Source organism: Melospiza georgiana, chromosome 1 (genome assembly GCF_028018845.1).
Source record: "Melospiza georgiana isolate bMelGeo1 chromosome 1, bMelGeo1.pri, whole genome shotgun sequence".
In the NCBI taxonomy this organism is placed as follows: domain Eukaryota; kingdom Metazoa; phylum Chordata; class Aves; order Passeriformes; family Passerellidae; genus Melospiza; species Melospiza georgiana.
Window position 1 is genome coordinate 104,988,355 of NC_080430.1, and position 21,750 is coordinate 105,010,104.

The 21,750-nt window shown below is 42.0% G+C and overlaps 2 protein-coding genes across 4 annotated transcripts in view; one reads left to right on the forward strand and one right to left on the reverse strand.

Annotated features, from left to right (window-relative positions):
- LOC131089999 (zinc finger protein 853-like) overlaps positions 1 to 21,750 on the reverse strand; it is a 78,247-nt gene that overhangs the window by 9,637 nt on the left and 46,860 nt on the right. The window contains exon 7 of one of the 3 annotated variants that reach the window (XM_058035080.1): positions 20,635 to 21,103. The exons of the other annotated variants lie outside the window; for them this stretch is intronic. The gene's annotated coding sequence lies outside the window, so the exon portion shown is untranslated. Of the gene's footprint in view, positions 1 to 20,634; positions 21,104 to 21,750 lie in introns of those variants that run through there. 3 annotated transcript variants of the gene reach the window in all.
- Positions 15,968 to 20,498, forward strand: TMEM200C (transmembrane protein 200C). Its single transcript, XM_058035088.1, has 2 exons — positions 15,968 to 16,067; positions 18,144 to 20,498. The coding sequence occupies exon 2, from the start codon at positions 18,186 to 18,188 to the stop codon at positions 19,824 to 19,826; it is 1,641 nt and encodes a 546-aa protein (XP_057891071.1). The 5' UTR covers positions 15,968 to 16,067; positions 18,144 to 18,185; the 3' UTR covers positions 19,827 to 20,498.

Here is a 21,750-nt window from a genome sequence, read left to right on the forward strand (position 1 = left end):
GAGTCTAGAAATGCTTCAAATACTAAAAATTATCTTGGCAGTGTTCTTCAGGAAAAAATTATTGACTACGTAACAAAAGTTATAGTCTGTGTAATCCATGAAGCACGTTGGTGACATTCATATTTTGCCCTTTGGACTAATATTCCAGGACTAGAGCTTTCCATCAGACTTCCTGAGACAAAATTGTGCATTGTTGCCTATAAATTAGAGGCAGGGTGTGAGATATTCAGAGGGGAACATGGTGACTGTGAGTGTGAACTTCTTGAGCCTGCCTCTCCCAGACCTCAGACTTTTTTCCATAGGAGTGAATTCTCATTGATGTGTAGAGCAGGAGAAAGAGTTAAAAATGAAGAGGGGAAAAAAAAAATAGGAGTGAGGGGTGGCACACACCTACAGAACCCCAGTAAGGAATCTGTTGTAAGGCACTGGTGTTCGTCCCACTCACCCTCACTCTGTATATGCACACACATTCACTCAGCACAGGGGAAATTATTTAAGGACTGGCCAAACTCATTGCTACATTAGCTAATTGCAACTTACTGTCCCAAAAAAGGGAAAACCAAGAAAAGCTGTGCTTTATTGGACTGTCTGAAGCAGGGATTTCCTGGGGCTACCCTTGCTGTGGCACAGCACGTTGCAGCATCTCTGTCTGAAGGCTATGCCCAAAGGGAGAGTGCAGCCATATGAAAATAAATGCAAGTGAGATTGTGAATATTGTAGCCCTTCACAAGATATCACTCGGAGGAAACAGACAGAAATAAAACTCAGCACTCTAAAAATGTGAGTTACAGAACATGTTCTGATGATGGAGGATAGCAACAAATTAAGAACCTATGTGGCAATAACTGTGAACAATCCTCGAGTGGTTGTCCCGTCATATTCACAGAGCTGTCATTGAGGGTCAGGAGCTGTTTTCTTTATGAACAGTGCCACTCACTATTTCACTATTCAGCTGTTTTCAGTCATTGTAGGCTGAAACTTGGCATTCACATAATCAGCTCAAATGCAAATCTGTCTCTAAAAATGACTTAAATGGGTTAGGCCAAATTTAGTACTGGAGCAGTAAAAATAATAATTTAGGTATGGTTACATATTGTCTGAACAATAGAAATGTCATTTCTAACTAAATGAAAATTCAAAAGTTTTAAAATATAGCTGCCAAAAAAGTGTAAAAAATAGATAAAACTGTCCACATCTCAATGCATGTTAATAATAATTAAAAAAAAAAGGCAAGCGCAAGATTTCTTTATTCACACAGTAAAAATAAATCTACAAATTACATCAGAATTAGCATCACGCTCTGATGTTTTTCTCCTGGAATGGAATGGCCAAAATTCAGAGGATTATGGTGTAACTGAAGCCATAAGGGAGGCATCTGGTCTTGCCTCACTTTCAGCAGGGTCCATATCCAGTGCAGGCAAGGATCCCCATTACAGAGTGCATTGCTTACACATTCAGGTCTTATTCAGTGTGAAAAAACTGAACGCAGGACAAGAGAACAAGTGAAGAACAGCCTTTGAGCATTCTTGCTTTGTGACAAAGAGGTCAGCTCCAAAAGAAAAGGCTCTAAGCTCCAGGTATTTCAGCATCTGTGTTTTGTAGAAACTTAGCCTGCTGCTGGTTTCCAAAACATCCAAGTTTTGGGTCTAAGCCTTCTCTCACTTACACCAAGGCAAATTTATATTTGACACAGCATAGTCGTGAGTACAACTAAATTGTGAGAGACGTAAATCAGATGCACTTTTCCCTTTTCCCTTCATCTAAATATCAGGTAAGTCTTTATTCTCAACAATGCAGCTTTCACCAATGTGCTTTTGAAAAGCATTTGAGCAGGATGGCAAAAGAAAGTTATTGTCAAGACTTCATGTAAGCTGCACACCTCTTTTTCAGTCCTGTTTTCAATCTCTTTCTGGTTGAAAATAAAAACCTCCTGAAAATATTTACCAAATTGGGAATAGCATTTGATTGAGAACTTCAAAAAGAAGCTAAATGTTGGAACAATTATTTATAGTAAATCAAACACTTCTTATAACTGCAAGTGCCCACTTCCACGGCTCTTTCTCACCACATTTTCAAACACTTTGTAACATCACAGAGGGAAAAAAGAGTTGGGTTTGATTTTTTTTTTCACTATTACAGTACATTTTGAAAGCACAGAGTTCATGACCTGCTTCACCACATAGCCATTGGATTCCCACTGCGCTTTATTACTTAAAAAAAAATAAAAATAGAGAAAGGTCAGCAGCCTTGTCAAAAAACGTAAGTGGAAACAGCTAACATGTATGAGCAAATTCTAGGCATCTCTGAATATGAAGATTTGTTTCTCCAGAGTTACAGAGCCTGTGACAAATGACCACCATGATTAATTACTCATTTTCAGCCAAGCACAAAATTTGAGTTATAATTTGTTAGAAAGGAATAGTCCCATGGAATATTTATTCAGCTGTGAAAAAGCTCAGTTTGTCATCACTTGAAACAGCCAAACAGAATAAAACAAATGTATTGAAAGGCAAATAAATTTTCAGACTGACATATTGTCCTTTTACCAGTGTCCCCACATACATCAGTAGGTGTCATATCTGACATACTGCTAGCAGGGTCATTGTTGTCATATGTTTATTAGTTTCCACAAGTAAGATTCCATCTTATTAAAATGCCAGTGTCAGTAAAAGTTGTTCAGATTTTAAAAACCTTGGCTTGAGAGATAACCTTTTATTCAAGGTCAGAACTTTAATGTTCATGTCATGCATTATTTTTCAAAAATTAAATTATATTTACATCAGCTCCAGGGTTCTTAATTTTGACTAACCCATACTTTTAAGAAATGGGTCCCACAATCATTTTCAGTAATATAATGTATTAATTACTCTGCTGTGTTTAGGGCAAATAGCCACAGCAAGGCACAAGCTGGAAGCGTAATTTCAGAGCTGGGGCAATAATTACCTTTTCATCACCTTCTGAGATGAACGAGTTTTGCCAGTTCTGTAGAAAGAACCACAGAATCACAGAATATATATAAGGTAAATATCAAGTTCCTAATTCTGAATGGTCTAAATTCAGTAATAAAACGTCACATTGTTACAGCATCTTCAGTAGAGTGCCATGTTAGCCTAAAGGCTCTATGTCACCTCTTGAATTTTCCTTCCTCAAAATAAAAAGTCCTCTCCTTTAATAAGCAAACGGACTCTCCTTTGAACCCTAGCTACTATATTGGAAAGCATGAAGCAGGTATTTGAATAAAGGAAACTAACACTTTTGCCTTCTTTCCAGAGCATTTTCCAGCTGACATTAATCCTAAGGCTATGTTGTATAGGTTTGCATTCATTTCAGGATCACAGTCTCAAAATTTATTCAGGCTGTGTCCCTTGGCTTTGATTGTTCATTTTATGCTCCTTTGAGGCACATTCTACTTCTTCTGCTTGTCCCACAGAAACAATATGAACAATACCCAGATAAATCCCCTTTATTTGAGTAGTTATGGGTGCTTATGTTTGAGTTGGAGGCTGTAAAAAAGTGGTTTAGTTGATGGATTCAAAAGAATCTTGACCCATGTTTATCAGCAATGTTTAGGGCAGTCATATTTTCTTCAGAAAAGACTAGCCTAGAAGAGATACATGTCTTGGAGATACAAATTATGTTTTTTAAAAATGTAAGCATTTGCTCAATATAAGCTTTAGCTGCTTTCCAAACTGATCACTTTAATCCATTTTTAAATCTCAGATTTAAAGAAAAAAGTATTGGAAAAAAATGGCCATGCTCTCTATTTTTGAGACCATGTTTTAAGAAAGTATTTTGACATTTCTCAAAGGTTAAACAAATTTTTCCCTTACATCTAGTTTTTCCTAGTTTACTAGAACAAATCCCAGCTATGGTTTACTAGACAAATCCCTGAACATCTTCACAGCAGCCTTCTATTGGCATTATATCTCTGTTTATCAGTAGATTTTGTAGTTTGTCTTGTCAAGAAACTACTGAAAAATAGGTTCCAATCCCAGTCAGCTTCTGCTTCATGTCTGTAGCCCTTTTCATGTGAAATACATATGAAGTGTTAGATATTTTTCTATGAGTGGGAGGTAACAGCAACACCTCTAGACAAGTGTGAGAGTGGGATTGGAAGTTGCCAGTTCTGTGATATCCTCATTATATCTATATATGAAATTCTTCATACTGGTGCACTGAAATGATTTGATCTCGAAACTCATCACTTCCCATGTCACAAACTGTCTGCAGCTCCACTGACAGCACTTCAACAGAGCAGCACAGCCCATGTTAAAATAAACTTCACCTCCACGCTGCAGAGGCAGAGGATTTAGGATGACTGTATTGTACCAGGACCATGCAACTCTGTGGGTCTCATCACAGCAAGGATCCCCCTGGACTTTCTGCAGATGGACACATCCTGCCAGTGTCATGGGGTGGAAAGGCTTTATGCAGTGCCCAGGAATGGTTAAACCAGAGATACAAATTCCACCTTTTAATTTCTTCTAGAAATTCTGCTTCAAAGTTTCCACACGTTTGTGTAATTATAGCCCACACAGAAGTTCATTTTGTCTATTATTCATTAACATGTCAATGGTCCACTTAGAATTACCTCAGTTCAATTTGGTTTATGTTTACATTTTATTCATCCCAAGCAGGAGTTTAGAGTGGTTAGAGCCACATGCAACATTTTAAGCGGTCCTCCAGGTAAAATAAATTACAAAAGCAGATGCTATAATAAGTAAACTAAGAGCATACAGGTTTTGAGTTTCACTTGTCTGAAATAAGAAAGTCACTTTCTTTTTTCTTCACTTTCTGAAATAAAAAAGTCATCAATTTCATCATTCATTGAGGCACTTGTGAAGATGTACACATGTATGACCAGGAACAAAATCCATTCCCTGATTTTTCACATCAATTAGTGAAAAGTTGATAAAAGAAATATCTATTCCACTGGTTCCCCAGATTACTTTTCCATAAACACTAAGCATCCCATTTATTTTATCACTAACTATAAAATATACGCACAAGGCTCTGGAGGATAAAAATTCTTCCCAGTACCTTGTCTCCACAGAGTTTAATGCCCTCTTATGTGTTTTCCTTGCTCAGGTAATATTTTTGCATCCCTTTTGTCTCAAACAACACACAGGAAAAACATTTTTCTTTAATTCCACTGATAAAGAACTCAAATCCACTTAATTTTCTTGCAACTTAGCTATGTTTAATGAACTAGTACATCCCCATTTCCAGAATCCATCAGAAAGCCTACCCAAATTGGCCTTGCTCCATTACTCTCTATTTCAATTAAATTAATTGAAAAACTGACTGTTTATGAGCTGTTAGGTGTGGCTCCACCTAGACTTCACATGAGAGCATCGATCCCTTTCATGACCCTTCAATTTCCTCAGACAATTCCTCTGCATCTTTGCCTTAGTCACTCACAGGCCAGTGTCTGAGACAGGGTAAATTTGGGGCCTCATCAGCTTCATGAGCATTTGGACAATGGAGGATAGTTATTCAGTTAATGCAATAAGCTATCCAAAAAACCCCAAATAATTAACCAATACTTTATTTTAAAATAAATGTTTTTATTGAACATTTAGACAAGCATGTCCCTTTGACAATTTCAAAGTGATCTTTTATTGAAAAGTTGAAGTTAATAAGTTAATAAATTCACTTATATAATTTAATGTAACAAAAAAGGAATTAATCTTATTTAAGACAATTTTTAGTTCACTTGTTTTATTATTGATGATTCTTTACCTCTGTAGTAGTTGAAGATGTATGGGAAACACACAGCTGAACAGTTTTACTCTTCTGGCTTTTATGAGAAAGGAAACACTGAGCTCAGAGGATCAGGTTTCTACTCGATCCCATTTGACATGTCTCATATTCTTAGTAAGACTTTTCCCACCATTAGTAGTGAGGAACTTTTTTAAAAGTGAAAATGGAATTAAAAAACCCAAAACACCAAAACCACCCACAAACCAAACCCAAAAACTAAGCCTCCCCACTATGAGACATTTGAGACAGAGAAGCACCAACCAGAGAGAGAGAACAGAAAAGGTATCAGGGTTTTATGTCTGTATTCAGAATGAGGAACAGTGTCTTTTCTTGACATACTGGGACCAAATAATTGTATTTGCTGAGAGCCAACTTTGCCATCTGTTCTATGGGACACCTCTAGGGAAGATGCAGTCATGGGAGCCTTGGGAACCAGCCTGTCTCTGTGAGACAGGTAATGGTGCTCAGATGTAGATCCTGTCACAATGAAGTCCCAAGAGATGAGTTCTCCTTTAAGCAAATAATGGATTCTTTCCTTTTCAAGATGCATTTACTAAAGTTGATATAATTTACCTTATTGTTGAGAAAAGTCAGGCATAGAGTCATGTAAATACCAAAATTCAAAGATAAAACAGTTAAGGTCTAATCTCCCATTCATCAGTCTTTGGGTTTAAATCTATTACTTGAAATTTAATCACCCAGAGGTCCTGTTCACTGTGTTATGTTCCCTTTCAGATGAGGAGAATGTGACTTACCTCATGCTTGATAAGTCCTAAAATACACTCTTCAACTGGTCATGCTGCTCTTTTAGGATATTTTGTTTTCATTTTACTCCTCAGTTAGCCTCAGTTACTGTAAACATTTCATAATCTCTCAATGTATTTGGGTCCCCAATATGTTGCTTATGCCAATGAAGAAAGAACAATGCTGTCTGCATCTCTATTGCTAAAACAAACCTTGTGCACAGCATGTGGCTAATGGTGGAGGGAGGACTCCAAGTAGATAAGTAACCAAGATAATAGGAGGAATGCCAGAACTAGAGTGAATTTCCACAGGCCACACCTAACCTTTGGTACTCCTCCTAACTCAATTCAGAAAAATCCCTGCTGGAAATTTCTCCATGAAAACCTTCCAGGGAACACATCCTTTTAAATAAGGATATGCTTGATCTTACACATACGCTTATCTACCATCTCCTACATGGCTTTCCCAACCTCAGGCATCATGCCTACTGAGCAACAGTAAATAAGGACAGCAGAGTTTCAGACAGCAACCAAACCACTTTTACCTGTAATTAAAACACCTCTCATTCTGGTATCTGTGCTAAAATGTTCATCATACAACTTCAAGGACATGTCTTTCCATATCCAAATGTTCTGCAACTATTTCTTGTTATTTAAGTCACCTCTTTAATGTGACACACTTAGGAGTTACTTGTTATTCTCAAATTGTTGCCCAATGAAATGAAACCACCTGCCATTCTCCTGAAATGTTTATCTTATCCATTCTTCTCCTTAAAAAAAAAAAGTCTATGCTTCAGCACATCCATCAATCAAATTTCTAATCAGAACTAAATTAAATTTTTGAATAGAGAGAGAAAAGGTAGCCAAGCTGAAAGGCAAATGCAGAATTCCCTCAAGGATCTATAAGTAAAATAGATATGCATGAAGTCACTGAGTGGTGTAAAGAACTAGATGCTGGGATGTCGAAAGCATTATGAGCTGCAAAATAGAGATCTGTTGAACATGACCCTGAGATTTTTGCTTTGCTGCACTCTTATGATGTTATGCAAAAAGGCTCCAGCAGAATACATGTAAACAGTACAGATAAGCAAAGGGAAAAGTCAGAAATGTGAAAATCTGAAACATCAAAACCTAAACTTTAAGTTATTCTCTCATCACTAGGAAGTTATTCTCTCATCACTAGGAAGTGCAGAAATCCACTCCCCTCAAACTGCCATTCCAACAGAAGACCATATCTGTCACTACTCTGAAAGTGATGTAGGCATGTCATAGCCTTCCAAAGTTAGGTGAGATAAATTTCACACACTTGAGATGGAATATGTTATATTTGAGACAGGGATTGACACAGTCCTTTGTGGTAAGGACACCTAGGAAAATCAAAAGTAATGAAGAATGTAAGTGCTCTGACTATGGTTGAGACATCATCAGAAATTCTCATAGAGACAGTTAATTGTTTTGCCATGTACTGATTTACACCTGCAGGTGTAACTTGGAAATACCTGTGTAATATTTTCTTCCACACTGATCAGTTAGTTAAAAGCTAAATGAACAGTTCCTAATACATCTGTGATCCTCATTTGCTGGCTATGCACGAGTAATAAGCGTTCACCAAAAAAAAGAGTGCATAATAAATTGAGGTATTGGGGCTTTTTAATCCACATGCATGACAAGCTTCATTTCACACACAAAATATTCAAACCAGCAACGAGAAAAGAGAATGTGAAAAGGTCCTTCCCACCCTTCTGTTCAATAGCCAAACGTAATCACAAATAAATTTCAGGAAAACTAAACATTATTTCAAGTTCTGTCTTTTTGAGTGCTTCAGGGCAAAATGACCTAATCTGCACTAATAATATCTATAAACAAAATTCAACCAAATAACTCTCTAAAAAAACACTAGATATACAGAAAAGACTGAAAATCAGCTATGTTCTGCATCACAAGATGAGGCATACATTTTGCTTCTGCATGGAATACCTGTGTTTTTCAGGAGCACTCAAGACTACAGAAGCTCCCAGTGCTCCTCCTACCTTGCTACATGACCAACACAGTTAGTGCTTGACAGCTGGGGCCAAAGCCTTGCTGCTTTACTCACATACATAATCCCCCAGTACTTACAGGCCAGATTGTCCTTTCAGTACCTCTGCTGAAATTTTATGGCAAGTCAATTGTCTTTTCTTCAGATGTATAGATTAACTAGGTCATAACCTACCCCAGTGGGAGCATTGACAAGAACAGCACCAGCAACATTGTTTTCACCTGCAGAATTGAAAGGTACCCTTGCTTTTTCCTTTTAAATTTAGGGAGAGTTGTGTCACAATGAAAGCAAAAGTAACAGCAAGCACACATGGTGTTGCTAGTTCTTTTTAATTTGTTTGATTTCACTCTTTCATGGTAATGTTTCTTATATTAAAGAAAAGAAGATTTTATAGGCTTTCTGCTATGAATATTCCCTGGCTTGGGCAAATGTTTCCTGTAGATCTACTACATTCTGTAAATTCAGCTTGCTTGTATCAATGCAGAAAAGCATTACCAAGTTGTACTTTATCTGAATTTTAAAATTTGAAACCTTTGAAGTTAAAAAGCTCTTTGAGAACAATTAGTGTCCTGCTGGTCATTTGACTAACATAACTGAATGTTGCAAGATTATCATTCAAAATAAAAGCAGAGGTACGATCTGTGTCATGTACACCAAAAGAGTAATAATCAAGTCCTCCATGTAAAATGCTATGAATTATATTTAATAAGCAATGGCTTGCAATCTGAGTCCCTAAGTGTTGTATAATTATAGAATTCAAGCTCTAGTTCTGAACAGGAGCTTTATTTCCTGTCTAGTTTCAGGACTTAACACATACTGATCACTGTTAAATCACCATTCTACAACTTTAGGGCAAAGTTCAGAGTTATTTATGAAAATATTCTTTGCTATTTTGACAATTATAAAAATTCAAAACACAGCATAAGTGTAACTGAAGAGAAAATGTATAAGCATGCTGACTGAGGCCCTTGGGTCCAGAGCAAAGAGGAGCTCAAAGAACTCTACAGTTCACCTTTGTGATACATAGACATATAGATTAACTAGGTCATAACCTACCCCAGTGGGAGCATTGAAAAGACCAGCAGCAGCAACATTATTTTAGCCTGCACAATTGAAAGGTGCTGCCCTTAGCCTGGGAAGGGTTTAGCTCCTATCACACACAAAAACCCCCCAGGCTGTTCACACCTGTGCTGCTTAGTAACAGTACCTTTCACTTTTTAGAAGCACTCTAAGAAATGCTATTGACTTTACACCAAAGACCCTTTTCTATAGAGAAGCTGCAGAAGAACTGGCAGAAACAAGGTGGCTCTTCTTCTGGCAACACAAGGGTTCCTACAACAGAGTCCTAAATATGTTTTTTGTGTTCCTTTATGTTCCCATGTGCCATTAAACCTTGAATTTGACCTTGAGTTTTGAACAGATCTTGTATAAGAATCAGATCAGATCTCTGATACTGATAGCAATGAATCTTAAAGGATATTCACGATTCATCAGAGCAAACTGACCCTAAAAATAGACCCTAAGAACTATTTCTATTGAATGAGTACTCTATGTTAGCTTATTGTCTCTCCACAGCAGTGATGACAAGTCTAGTGTAGAGTAAAAGACTGCTTGCAGGTCATGGAGGAAGGGAAACGACAAAACAAAAAAAATCAGGTCAAAAATTTGGGTTAATCTCTCTTGACAGCATACAAAAAAGATACTGTGATAGTTTCAATTCATTAAATGCTAAATTAATCCTTTAATAATATAGGGTAAAACACCTACCACATGGCACAAATATGTAAGTATGTGGGGAGTCCTGGTCTAGGAAAACTCTGCTTATGAAAGAAAGGATGCAATCAGTGCTTCATTCTCCTGACTGATAGGCTGTGCTTTCATGCAGATTACTGGAAGTCATTTTAATATTAATTCCAAATGTGATTATGATTGCTTGCTTTGTTCCAGTGTCTCACCAGACCAGTCAGGAATTTCCCCAGCTGACACTGGCATTGTGTATTCTGTATAATGACAAAGCAGCCCTGCTCCCCAGCAGCCTGAGGAAATGCTGGGAAGCAGCAGGTGCATCCCCAAGAAACAGGGGAAAACATTGAGATAATTGAATACCTGTGAAGTAGTAGGGGTTGTGTGATGGTGGTTGCTTGTGGCTGGCTAACCCAGCTCATGGACTGGATGGACAAACTCTACTTCATGGATGTCCTATCCCCATGTGGAGGAGGCAATCTGCTCATCTTTCCCCCCAATTACTTCTTCTTTGAGCTGTTTCCATATTGCCAGAACTCTCTGATTTTGGGACTTGCAATAGACAATGTAGATACCAGGCAGGAGCATCTTTCTCCTTCATGAAAAAATCTTTGCCCAGAGTTGCAAAAAATGCTGGTATCAAGTTTGGTTTTGAACATATACAATTTTAAATTACCAAGGCTAAAAACCTGTCTAGCACTTATCATCCTAGGTGAAAAAAAGACAGAGGTTATTGGTTCATTCTGATGAACCTACAGACAAGTGGTTTTGCATGCATGTAGTGTACTTTTAATGTAGTATGTAACAAAATAAATTTTCAAAACCCAGTTCAATATGCTTTGGCATTATTTCTCATAGGCTAGTGCTCTCCCAGTGACTCCAAATACTGCTTTGAAGGCTAAAAGATAATACAAGCTATTTGATGAACTTGCCTAACAAGATAAACACTCACATAATTTACTCTGGATTTTCAATGAAGCAACAAAATATGTTCAAAAAATAAGATTCTAAGTATGAAACAACTGTACATACATATCTCATTGGAGCTAGGGTCAAGCATCTTTGGGATGGTCTCCATCTGAAAGAACTTATATCATACAGCACCAAGAGAAGTGGAAGAAGAACACCTTGAAAAAATAAATTTAAAAAAAAAAAAGAAGTAACTTCATTTATTTGGGGGAAATACTGCACTGCTCTTCCCTTCCAGCAAAATAGTTTGGGAAATTTTCCTGATTGGCTTCTATGTGGTTTTGTCCACAAATAACAGACACACTTTTTTGCAGTTACTTGCAGTCGTCTTGTATCAGCAAATCAAAAGTGAAGGCAAATAACATGGCTGAATAGCTCCTGCTTCTTTTTAAACCATCTGAGAAGACAAGCACAGAACATCTAAAAGAAAGTGAGTGACATCTGCCCCTGAGCGTGGTTCATAACCTCCGGGTGTGACCGTCACAGGCTTCCTGCAATTTGTCACAACTGACCCGGGAGCGATTCACATTCTGTCTCCTCTAGTTTCAAGGGTTTCACCAGATGTCAGTTAAAAATACATATATTTATAAAGTGGTTAGTGTAATTAATGCCTCAAAAAAAAAAAAAATTGTTGAATTGGGAGTGACAGTAAGAACTGGAGTAAGATAAACTAGTAGTTCCTTTCATTATTGTTTTTCCCTTTTTTCGTGAAAAAGCTTGTTCATATGAAAACATTAATTCCCTTTACCTTTCAATCACCAGATTTCATGGCTGTGTGTTACTTTACTCAGGCAAATGTTCCCAGCAATGTGTATGTCTGCTATAATTAATTTTGAAAGAAGAGCAGACAAGCAAATTGCCATTCACTCTCAGTGGATTATCTAGACCCAGACTTGCTACACAATGAAAGACAAAGTTGCCTCTGATTGTACCAAAATGTCAAATAAGCTGGATGACTGTAATACACAATGTAGATTAACTGTGTTTGATGTAGGTTTGTAAGGAATTAAAACATATATTTCCTCTGTGAGGATAATTTTTCATGGTTCTTTCTCAATGTTGCTCTCTTCCTCTGCATTTGTTATCAAATCATCATTAACTATACCAGAGCCTCCACCATTAATCATATCAGAATTGCTACTGCCATGGGAAACAAGCAAACAAACAAAGTATATGAGACTAAGATTAGGAAAAAAACCCACCCCAACCACTCACTCCTCTGTGACCAGTGGCCAGATTTGGAGTGATGCTCTCAAAACTTTCCCTGCTATTAAATAAGATGAAGCTATGAATTCCAATTCAAGCAATAAAGACACAGGAAACCTTGGCATTTAGTATAATATACTCTGGACCATATGTAGAAAATTCATATCAGTTCTTGTTTTTATCAATGTAATAAATTAGCTAATTAAAAATAGCTAAATAAGCTATTATTTGTAGCTTAAAAATGGACTTTCAGACTAGAGCTACTGTTTTGACTGGAACTAGTTCTGCTAGCAGGGTGTAAGTTAAGATAGCAATGACCATTCTGTACTTCTGTTACTCTGTGCCTGAGAAATTGTAAAGAAAAGTTCCTGAAACCTATGCAAAATGCCTCATATTTTTTTATACTATGCTAAGAATCCTTTCCATATTTATTCTTTTTATCTGGTATTCAGATTGCACTTATAACAAGCAAGGGCCTTCTCTCTGACTTTGTTTTGTTGGATCTCTACACTGAGAACTGCAGGTCTGTGTTTGGAACCCAGAGATGTCACAGTATTTCAGAGAAGTACACCAAGTACTTTAGGTTGTCTTTTGAATTGCTTTTGGACCTTGAGCCTGCTGAGGGCTGAGATATATTAACTTGGCTACACATCTCCTGGGTGCCCAGCCAGCCTGGGATGGAACGTATTCAAGTGGATAAACTAAAACTGATGGCAGTACTGATGTACCAAAGCATGGTCTGACAAGGACCAAATAAGGTTATCAGCTTATGCACAAACAACCTATGAAACCAAGTGTGTGCTTTAAAATGAGGAGAGGAGAGGAGAGGAGAGGAGAGGAGAGGAGAGGAGAGGAGAGGAGAGGAGAGGAGAGGAGAGGAGAGGAGAGGAGAGGAGAGGAGAGGAGAGGAGAGGAGAGGAGAGGAGAGGAGAGGAGAGGAGAGGAGAGGAGAGGAGAGGAGAGGAGAGGAGAGGAGAGGAGAGGAGAGGAGAGGAGAGGAGAGGAGAGGAGAGGAGAGGAGAGGAGAGGAGAGGAGAGGAGAGGAGAGGAGAGGAGAGGAGAGGAGAGGAGAGGAGAGGAGAGGAGAGGAGAGGAGAGGAGAGGAGAGGAGAGGAGAGGAGAGGAGAGGTTTTAAGCAGGGAAAAAGAAAAGGAAAAGGAAAATAGTAAAGATGATGGGAAAGGTAGAAGGAGATGGGGAAAGAAAAATGAGAAATGAGAAGAGGGAAAGGAGAAAAAAACATAGCTCAAATACACTCTTTGCAAGTCCTAAAAATTATTTATTTTCACCACCAGTAGCACCAGCAGAAGGACAAGTGCACAGCATCATGTAGAAAGTTATACAAGTAAGGTAGGAGCAGAGCCTTCCAGCAGTGCTCAGTAGTCAATGCAAACACAGAGTTACAAATTCTCTTGGGCAGCCAGTAAACCAAACCATTAGGGAACCTGCCTTTTGCAACCACTCCACTTCTGGGAACATAAAAACCCATACAAATAAAAATAAAATAAATGCTTCATTGAAGCCCCAAAAGCTTTTTTCCAACAAGAAGAATCTGTAGGATAGGTAGGGATACATAACTTGGCCAAGTAGTTTGCTGTGAGGGATTCAGCCTGCCATCGTACAACGGGTTCTTAACACATAGAGCAAATTAAGAGTACATTGATAGCTGCCACAGAACACCACCTTCAGAAGGTTCTCATCCAACAACATGTTTCTTGTTTTCCAGGATTTGGCCTCACCTACAACACATTTTGCTAAGAGTTATTTGAAAACTGTGAATGTGATGATAGCCCAATCACTCAAAACTTAAGCAATGAAAATATGGCAAAAAAAGAGCTGTTGTATAAAGAAGATAGCTAAATAGAATGGTTTAGTTTGACAGAAATAGAAAATATGACTCAGAAAGGGAAAAGAGTTCTTTGCCCTTTAAAAAATCAGTCCTGTTCTTCCTCTCTCTCTTACACAGGAGTATTTCAGGGAGAGTCTGGTGATGCTGCATTATTGATGTGATACAGGTCTCCAGTGGAAACAGATGTGATATGTTTGGTTTCCTCTGATAGCCTGGGCTGAACACAAAGCAAATTACTGAGTGTCAGAAGACTTGGGTTCAAAGCACATATTTAAAAGAAGTTCTTAAATAATAAATCTTAAATTTCAAGCCTGTTGCATAACCAAAAGTTATATATGTACTAAAAAAATGTGTCCCAAATGATTTTGCTGAGACAAACTGCAAATGACATTAAAATGCATATGTGCAGCTTTAGGATTGTTTGGTCTCAAACCAGGAACTGATGGTTGGAGTGAAAGATGCAAAATGGCATGGTCTGGGTGAACATAGAATTGCAGAATTGTTGAGGCTGGAATACATACAATTTAATTTAATATGCATAACCTCTCTGACAATTTTCCCAATCTGTGTTGGAAGTCTTATTTTTAAAGACATCATTTGACAAATATTTTCATTATTGCCCTTTGCTTTCTGCCAGGCTGTTTTATCCACAGTCTTCGACACAAGAGGTCATGTAGAGGTAGAAGAAAGCTAGTTTTGCTCAGGCTAGGTAAAACTCCAGCTTCAAAAGAATTCTAAGGCTACTGTACAAAACCCCAAGTTTTCAGTCTACCCACCCCAGCAAACACTCCTATGTACATTCAGGAGCAACCCTAAGCCACAGGATGAACTTTCTGTATTTACTGAAAAACCTGCCCAAGATTTGCTTTTCTAGATCATGGTGAATCTCTAACAAGACTTGACTGAAGCAATCAGCAGCCATCTCCTCCCAAGAATAAGTGCAGCACTGTGACGGGACGTGTTGGATTACGCCTCACTAAGGTGATAGCTTCAATTTAATCACTTTTCAGAAAGTAGCTCAAAAGAGAACATTGTTTCCCATTCTCTGCTGAAATTGAGATATTCGGGGTGACACCGCTAACGGATCTCAACTGCCGCTTTCTTCTTCAACCTCTTGCTTCATCTTTTCACCTGCTTCTTGACTTTCTCCATAAGTATTCTGGCAAACCTGGGGGCGGGGGGGGGAAACGCAAAAGTGAGGAGTCTGAAGATGAGGCTGCCAGCACGGGAGTGGCGGAAAGCAGCCCGGGGGCTGTCGCGGCGCTCGGGGTGGGCCCTGAGCGGGCGGTGCCGCGGTGCTGCGGGGCGCGGCGGCGATCGGGGCGGGCGCAGGTGCGCAGGTGGCGGGGGCGGCGGCCGCCCTGCCGCAATTTCCCTGTGTCACGGCTCCCGTCGCTTGGCAACGGCGCCGGGTCCGGCCGCCAGCCGCGGAGCCGCGCTCCGCCCGCAGCGGCGGCCCCGGCCCCGGCCCCGGCTCAGGCTCCGCCAGGGGGGCGGGCGCGCTGCTGCGGGGGGCGGCCCCGCGGCGGGGAGGATGCGGCGTGGCCAGGGGGCAGCGCTCCCGCGGAGCTGCCTGAGGAGGCGCCCGGCCGCGGCGGGGCCGAGGGGGCGCCCGGCGCTCGGCCCAGCCCCGCCGCCCGTCCGCCGTGAGGGGCTGTGAGCGGCGGCGGGGCGGGGATGCTCGCTCGGGCTGGAAAGTTTCTTCCCCACGGCGGCTCGCCCGCTTCCCGCCCGGACTTCTCCCCGGCCCTCCCCGGTAAGTGACCGCGCACCCCCGTCCTGAGCGGGGGCTCCGTCCGTGCGCCGGCGGCTCCCGACCGGCGGAGCTCGGCGCTGTGCCGCGGCGGCGGCGGGAGCCAGCGGCCGGAGCCAGCGGCGCCCCAGCGGCCGGTGCCGGGCGTCCCGCCGGCCGGAGCCCGGTGAGTGCCGCGGGCGAGCCCGGGGAAGCAGTTAAGGCGGGTGCTGTTAGTGGTGTTACGGCGGTGTTTGGGCTTCGCCGGGCAGAGTCGTGGTGCGTGCGGGTCCGGCTGCCGGCGTGGATCGGGGGTCTCGGTCCGTTCGTGCGGGATGCGGCTCCAGCCCCCGCCGCTCCCGTCCGGGCGGTTTCACGGCACTGCGGCCGCTGGCCGTGGCCGGAGGCGCGGCCGTGCCCTCCTTCGCCTGCCGAGCGCTGCTCTCGCCATCGCCGAAAGTAAGTGCCAGGCGATGCCGGACTGGGAGCGTTCCTCGGAGCTGATGACCATCTGTTATCACCGTGGAGAGGAGACGGGCAGCTGGCTAGTGGGGCGGCAGAAAATGAGATCAAAGAATCGGCAATTACAGCAAAGCATGCCCCTAAAATTACACTTTTGCATCCACAAAATGTGCTCTCTTTTCTTTTTTTTTCCTATTTTTGATAGAAATAATAGTTCAGCCACAGGAAAGAGAAATTTCTGCCCTTTGTTTTGAGCGTGCAGTACCTCGGAGAGTAATTTAACAACGTCCTTGCTGACAACACCCATTTTTTTTTTTTTCTGGGGAAAATACAAACAGAATAAATGGGACACAATATTGCTGCATATGTGGCAATTCTGGCATTAGAACAGAAAAGACATGGTATTTAAAGGCTGAACAGTCATAGAGGGGCAAGGGGCTTTTTTTTTAGGTCCTTACTTAATTGCCTTTCAGTGCAATTAATTGAACTTTGTGAGTCGTATTATATTCAGTGATGTCATCTTTTGCCCCGTCAAAGAAAAAAAATAATAGGATGCTCAGAAAGAGAAAAGGGGGAGGGAATCCTGCTTCTCGGTATAATGAAGAAATAGGTTCCAAAAAGAATTGCACAGTGCAGAAATGCTCCTACACACTGTGTGGTTTAGCTCAGATCACGGGAACAGAGAGATGAGTTCTGATGGTCCAGTAAGACAAAAGCCACAAATGCTCAGTGTTTTGTCCTCTGCCAGTTTCCCTGCAAGCACTTTTTAGGTGCTTTCCCCAGGTGACTCATGGAGTTTCACTTCTCTAATAGGATTTGACCTTCCATCTCTTACCTGTGAGCCATCTCCCCTTTCTGAGGGCAGGGAGGAGGGGGTTGAATTTGTCAGTGTTACATAACAGTTACCTGGAACATTGCACATATTCCCAAACTAGGGATGCCTCTGGACCGCAGGCAAGAGATGAATTTCTAATATTGCAGATCAAGTGCAAATGGCTCCGAAAAAAACTTTTCACAAGGCACCACTTTGCAGTGTTTAAATGTTTCCTTTGTGCATTTCACAGTAATTCCTTTCCCACTCATTTAAGCAAGACACGTCATATGCTTAACCCTCCCTACAGTAATGTGTAAGTAGAGTAATGAAACAAATGGTATCTATAGATCAAATACACTGCCTTCCTGCTTTCATTTCTCCCATCCCCGCAAATCCTGCATGACATCACTAACCACAGTTAGTGTGCACTGTAACCCCAGAACATATCAGGGAATGGGGCTTGGCGTCCTCTGAGCTCTGGTGCTTTGCAGGCTCCTTCTGAAATGAGTGAGATCTTTTTTTGTGCACTCTAGTAGATACTACTGGGTTTGTCATTTACCTGGAGTATAAAGTAATCATTTAGCTATTTGGCAGGAGTATAGTGGGACACGCAGCCGCTTTGATGCTGTTGTTCTGCCTGTTTCTTTCTCACACACAGGAGCTGTGTGGGCAAGGGAGTTCTGCCTGTTGGTGTCAGCCACCATCCCACTTGTTCAGGATTTTAGTTTCCAGGACTTTGAAGGAGGAAAGGCAAGCAGACACATCTCTTGTGCTGCAGGTCTGTCCTTGGTTCTCATCATCTTCTCTTCTCCCTTTCACTGCAGGAGCTGGAGTGGCCGTGGGGGGCAGTGCGCTGGTAGCCAGCCATGATTGCCACTGGAGGCCTTCTGAGGATCTCGGCCAGGAAACAGGATCCCTTGAAACCCCAGAGCCAGCTCCCCAAACGCAAACGCAAGGCCAAAAAGAAGCGCAAGAATGACGTGGTGGTGGTGAAAGGCAAGCTCAAGCTGTGCTCCCTCTCGGGCTTCATCGCCCTCTGTGGCATCCTGGTGCTGCTGGTGGGCATCGCCTTGGCTGTGGTGGGCTACTGGCCAAAGCCCAGCCAGGTGTACAGGGAAAGCAGCTTTGGCAAGGGCCGGCACCCAGCACCACAGGGCGGCACCCACACGAACCGCTCCCAGAGCCAGGGAAGGCTGCAAGCAGGGATCCACCTGGAGTCACCCCCTGGAGCCAACACCTCCACCACTGCCACCCCTGGTGGGTCTGCCCCTACTTCCTCATCCCCCCAGGCCTCAGCGGGTTTCCTTTTTCATCTTTTCTCCAGCTACTTGCATTCAGACAAGCTGAAGGTGCTGGGCCCTCTGATCATGGGTATCGGCATCTTCCTCTTCATCTGCGCCAATGCGGTGCTGCATGAAAACCGTGACAAGAAGACCAAGATCATCAACCTGCGTGACCTCTACTCCACCGTCATCGATGCCCACAGCCTGCGGGCAAAGGATGGAGGCACCCCGGCCTCAGCCCCTCTCAATGGCTTTGTCAACTACATGCAGGCCCGGGGCCTGGAGCTGAAGCCCGGCGGGGAAGGCCTGGGTGCTGCAGCCATGCTGGCCAAGAGCTCGTGGCCACCAGGACTGGGTGTCTCCCTTTCCCCACCGGATCTGGTGTCCTCACCGCAGCGTTCCTCCTTCTGCAGCCCCCCGCAGCCACCCAGCCTGGCTGAGGCTGTGTACAGCGTCTGCCGGGAGCGCGCCGCCCTCGCTGGCCGCCCCGTCACCAGCCCGCCCTGCAGCCCCGCGGGCAGCTGTGGGCGCTGCAGCACAGCCAGCTCCATCGTCGGCTCTTCGCTGAGCACCTTCACCCTCCTGCCCTTGGGGCCGAGCAGCGGAGGGGGAGGCTGGCACAGACCGCCTGGGGAGCGGGGAGCCCAGGAGATCCCACGGGGGGAGTTTGAACTGAGCCTGACTGACCTCAGCAGCAGCCCCATCAAGGGAGGCTGTGGCACAAGGAGGCACAAGCTGGTTGTCAGGCGGCAGAGCACCAGCTGCTTGCCCGATGCCAGGTGTCCCCTTTCCCCTGAGCCACCTCGGTCACCAGCTGTCAGGAGGGTCCTGGAATCCAGCCTCTTGGTAAAGGCGTCTCCTAGCTACTCTGAATCTCTAGATCTGGGAGGATCGCCCCCTTCAGCTCCTCCTGCCATCACCAGGACGGACTCCCAGAGCTCCCAGTCTGAGCCTTCCAGCAGCAATAAGGGCTACAGCCACTTGGAGGAGGCAGGCACCTCCTTGGAGTCAGTTGCCAACACCACAGCCAGTAAAATTCAGGACTGTGAGGAGGAACCAGTTGATCAGATGGACCCCCTCAAGGCTACCAGCAGAGAACAAACAGGGGAGCAATCCCAGCAAACTCAAAGACAGTACACAAATAAAGAGAAACTCTTTATGATTTCTAGGTCACATGCTGCATTAGGGCTGGAGGATGGGGAACTGGAGAGTACGGGCATCTAAATAAAACAGAGACAGCAAGAGGACACCTTGCATCCCTCCACACCTTCCCCGCTTCTTCATCTCCTTGTGGACTAGGAAAACAATCAATATCCAAAGAGCTGCACTATGTTACCCTTGAAAATTGAATTCCATAGATCCTGTAGATGACTTCAGGAAGAAAAAAGAAAATCCTTTCTGTCTTTTTGTGATTGTATGTTTCATGCAAGCCAAATTGTATTAAATATCCACAGTCCAGCAAGTTCTTCGGATCAGGTTAATACAATTTTGGATGGTATAGCTGTGCACTTTACTGTTTTGATTTTTAAGTGCCCCTTCTTCTCCTCTGATTTCTTTCTTGCTGATTTGCCACTAACTGCTTGAAAGCTGCAGGCACCTTTTTAAGCTCAAAAGCAACGTGGTCTTCAGAAAGAAAGCTGAGCTCTCTCTTTGTTTTGGTTCAATTAGTAAAACGTTTGCAAGGCCTTAAGGATGATGTACCTTGACAAAGAATGAGTTTGTTTAAATTCTGGAAAAAAATGACAGTTTAGAAGAGACTGGAGCAGAACTGAGCTCTGAAGATTTAGTTAAAACCATTACATTCCTGAATCCAAAATACATATTACTACATGATACTTTATCAAAGTATTATTACACATGTATTGACTAATAGCATTAAAAGATGTTTTTTAATAAAATATTTACAAACAAAACCTACAAAAAAAATTTCTTTATTTTGGTAAGTAATTACAGATATCACAAACTCTTTCGTTTTATACTGTGAAAGATTATAGAAATGCTATGAAGCCAAAGGCTTGCTTTATACTTTTAAGGAGGTAATTAATAATTTATGTGTAATTTTCAAATAAATACTGATTCAATCCTTGAGTAACCACACTGTAATTCAACCAGCAGATTCTGTCTCCATTTCTGACAGTGCTCTGTGACAGACGGCCTAAGAAATGTGACATCTTGACATTCTAAGGGGAAAAAAAAATTAAACGTTTGATCTTCTATTCATATTAGGGTTTTTTGTGAGATTAATCTTGAACTGCATCATCTTCCTTCTGGATTTTTCAGTTCCCTTATAACTGTTGCATTAAGCCTTTCTGCTGTTGCGGTTCCTATTCGTGAATGCGTGTGCATAAGCTTAAAATTAAGGCATAATGATAACCCTGTCAGTCTCGTAGCAGCTGGCTGTGCTGAAGTCAGCAGCAGTTTCTCACTGAGTTCAGCATGATGAGGATTTCTTCCTGCATGAGAAGAGCATCAGGTTTCCTGAAGCCTGGAGAATACTTTGCCTGTAGGAAGAGTTTTGGTAAATTGATGAGCTGTTTTCATTTTCCTAGCTGCAGCATGGCAGCCACTCATGTTTTGTCAAAACAGCTTTATGCACTCAGGAGATTTTGTCAGTACTTCTGATTTTATATATGGATGTGGCATTTCTCTACTATGGGAAGAGAAATCAACATTAAACAAACACAATGTGTAGGCAGACAGAAATCTTTCTGTTGCAATTAAAATTTTTCATGTGGTTCCATGTTTTAAAGTGCTTAGCTACATATTTACTTACATTACAGTAGATTGCAAGATGGACTATAACTATCACTAAACACAATTGCATTTAATAAGCCTGCAAAATTCTGTAATAAATAAGACTAATTTAAAAGAAAAGAAGAAAAGAAAGAATAATTTGCCATGTAAGATTCTTGAAATGGGAGAAGCAGAAGGTGCTTGTCCTTGTTCTCTTGATCAGGAGAGACATCCAGGTGGCAATATCTTTCCTCCTGTCAGTGGTAACCAGTGCACTGACAGTATGAACGTCAGTGTGGCGTTTTTTGCTGCTAAACTGCTAGCACACAGCTGGCAAAAATCTATTATAAAACTGCCTGGGTTGGCATGGGGTTGGATTAGGCACCACAGGAGGTGGTGAGCAGGTGGCTCAGCT

Bases quoted from the DNA above. Each gene is read 5' to 3' on its own strand.
- TMEM200C (XM_058035088.1), top strand. From the start codon at position 18,186: ATGATTGCCACTGGAGGCCTTCTGAGGATCTCGGCCAGGAAACAGGAT.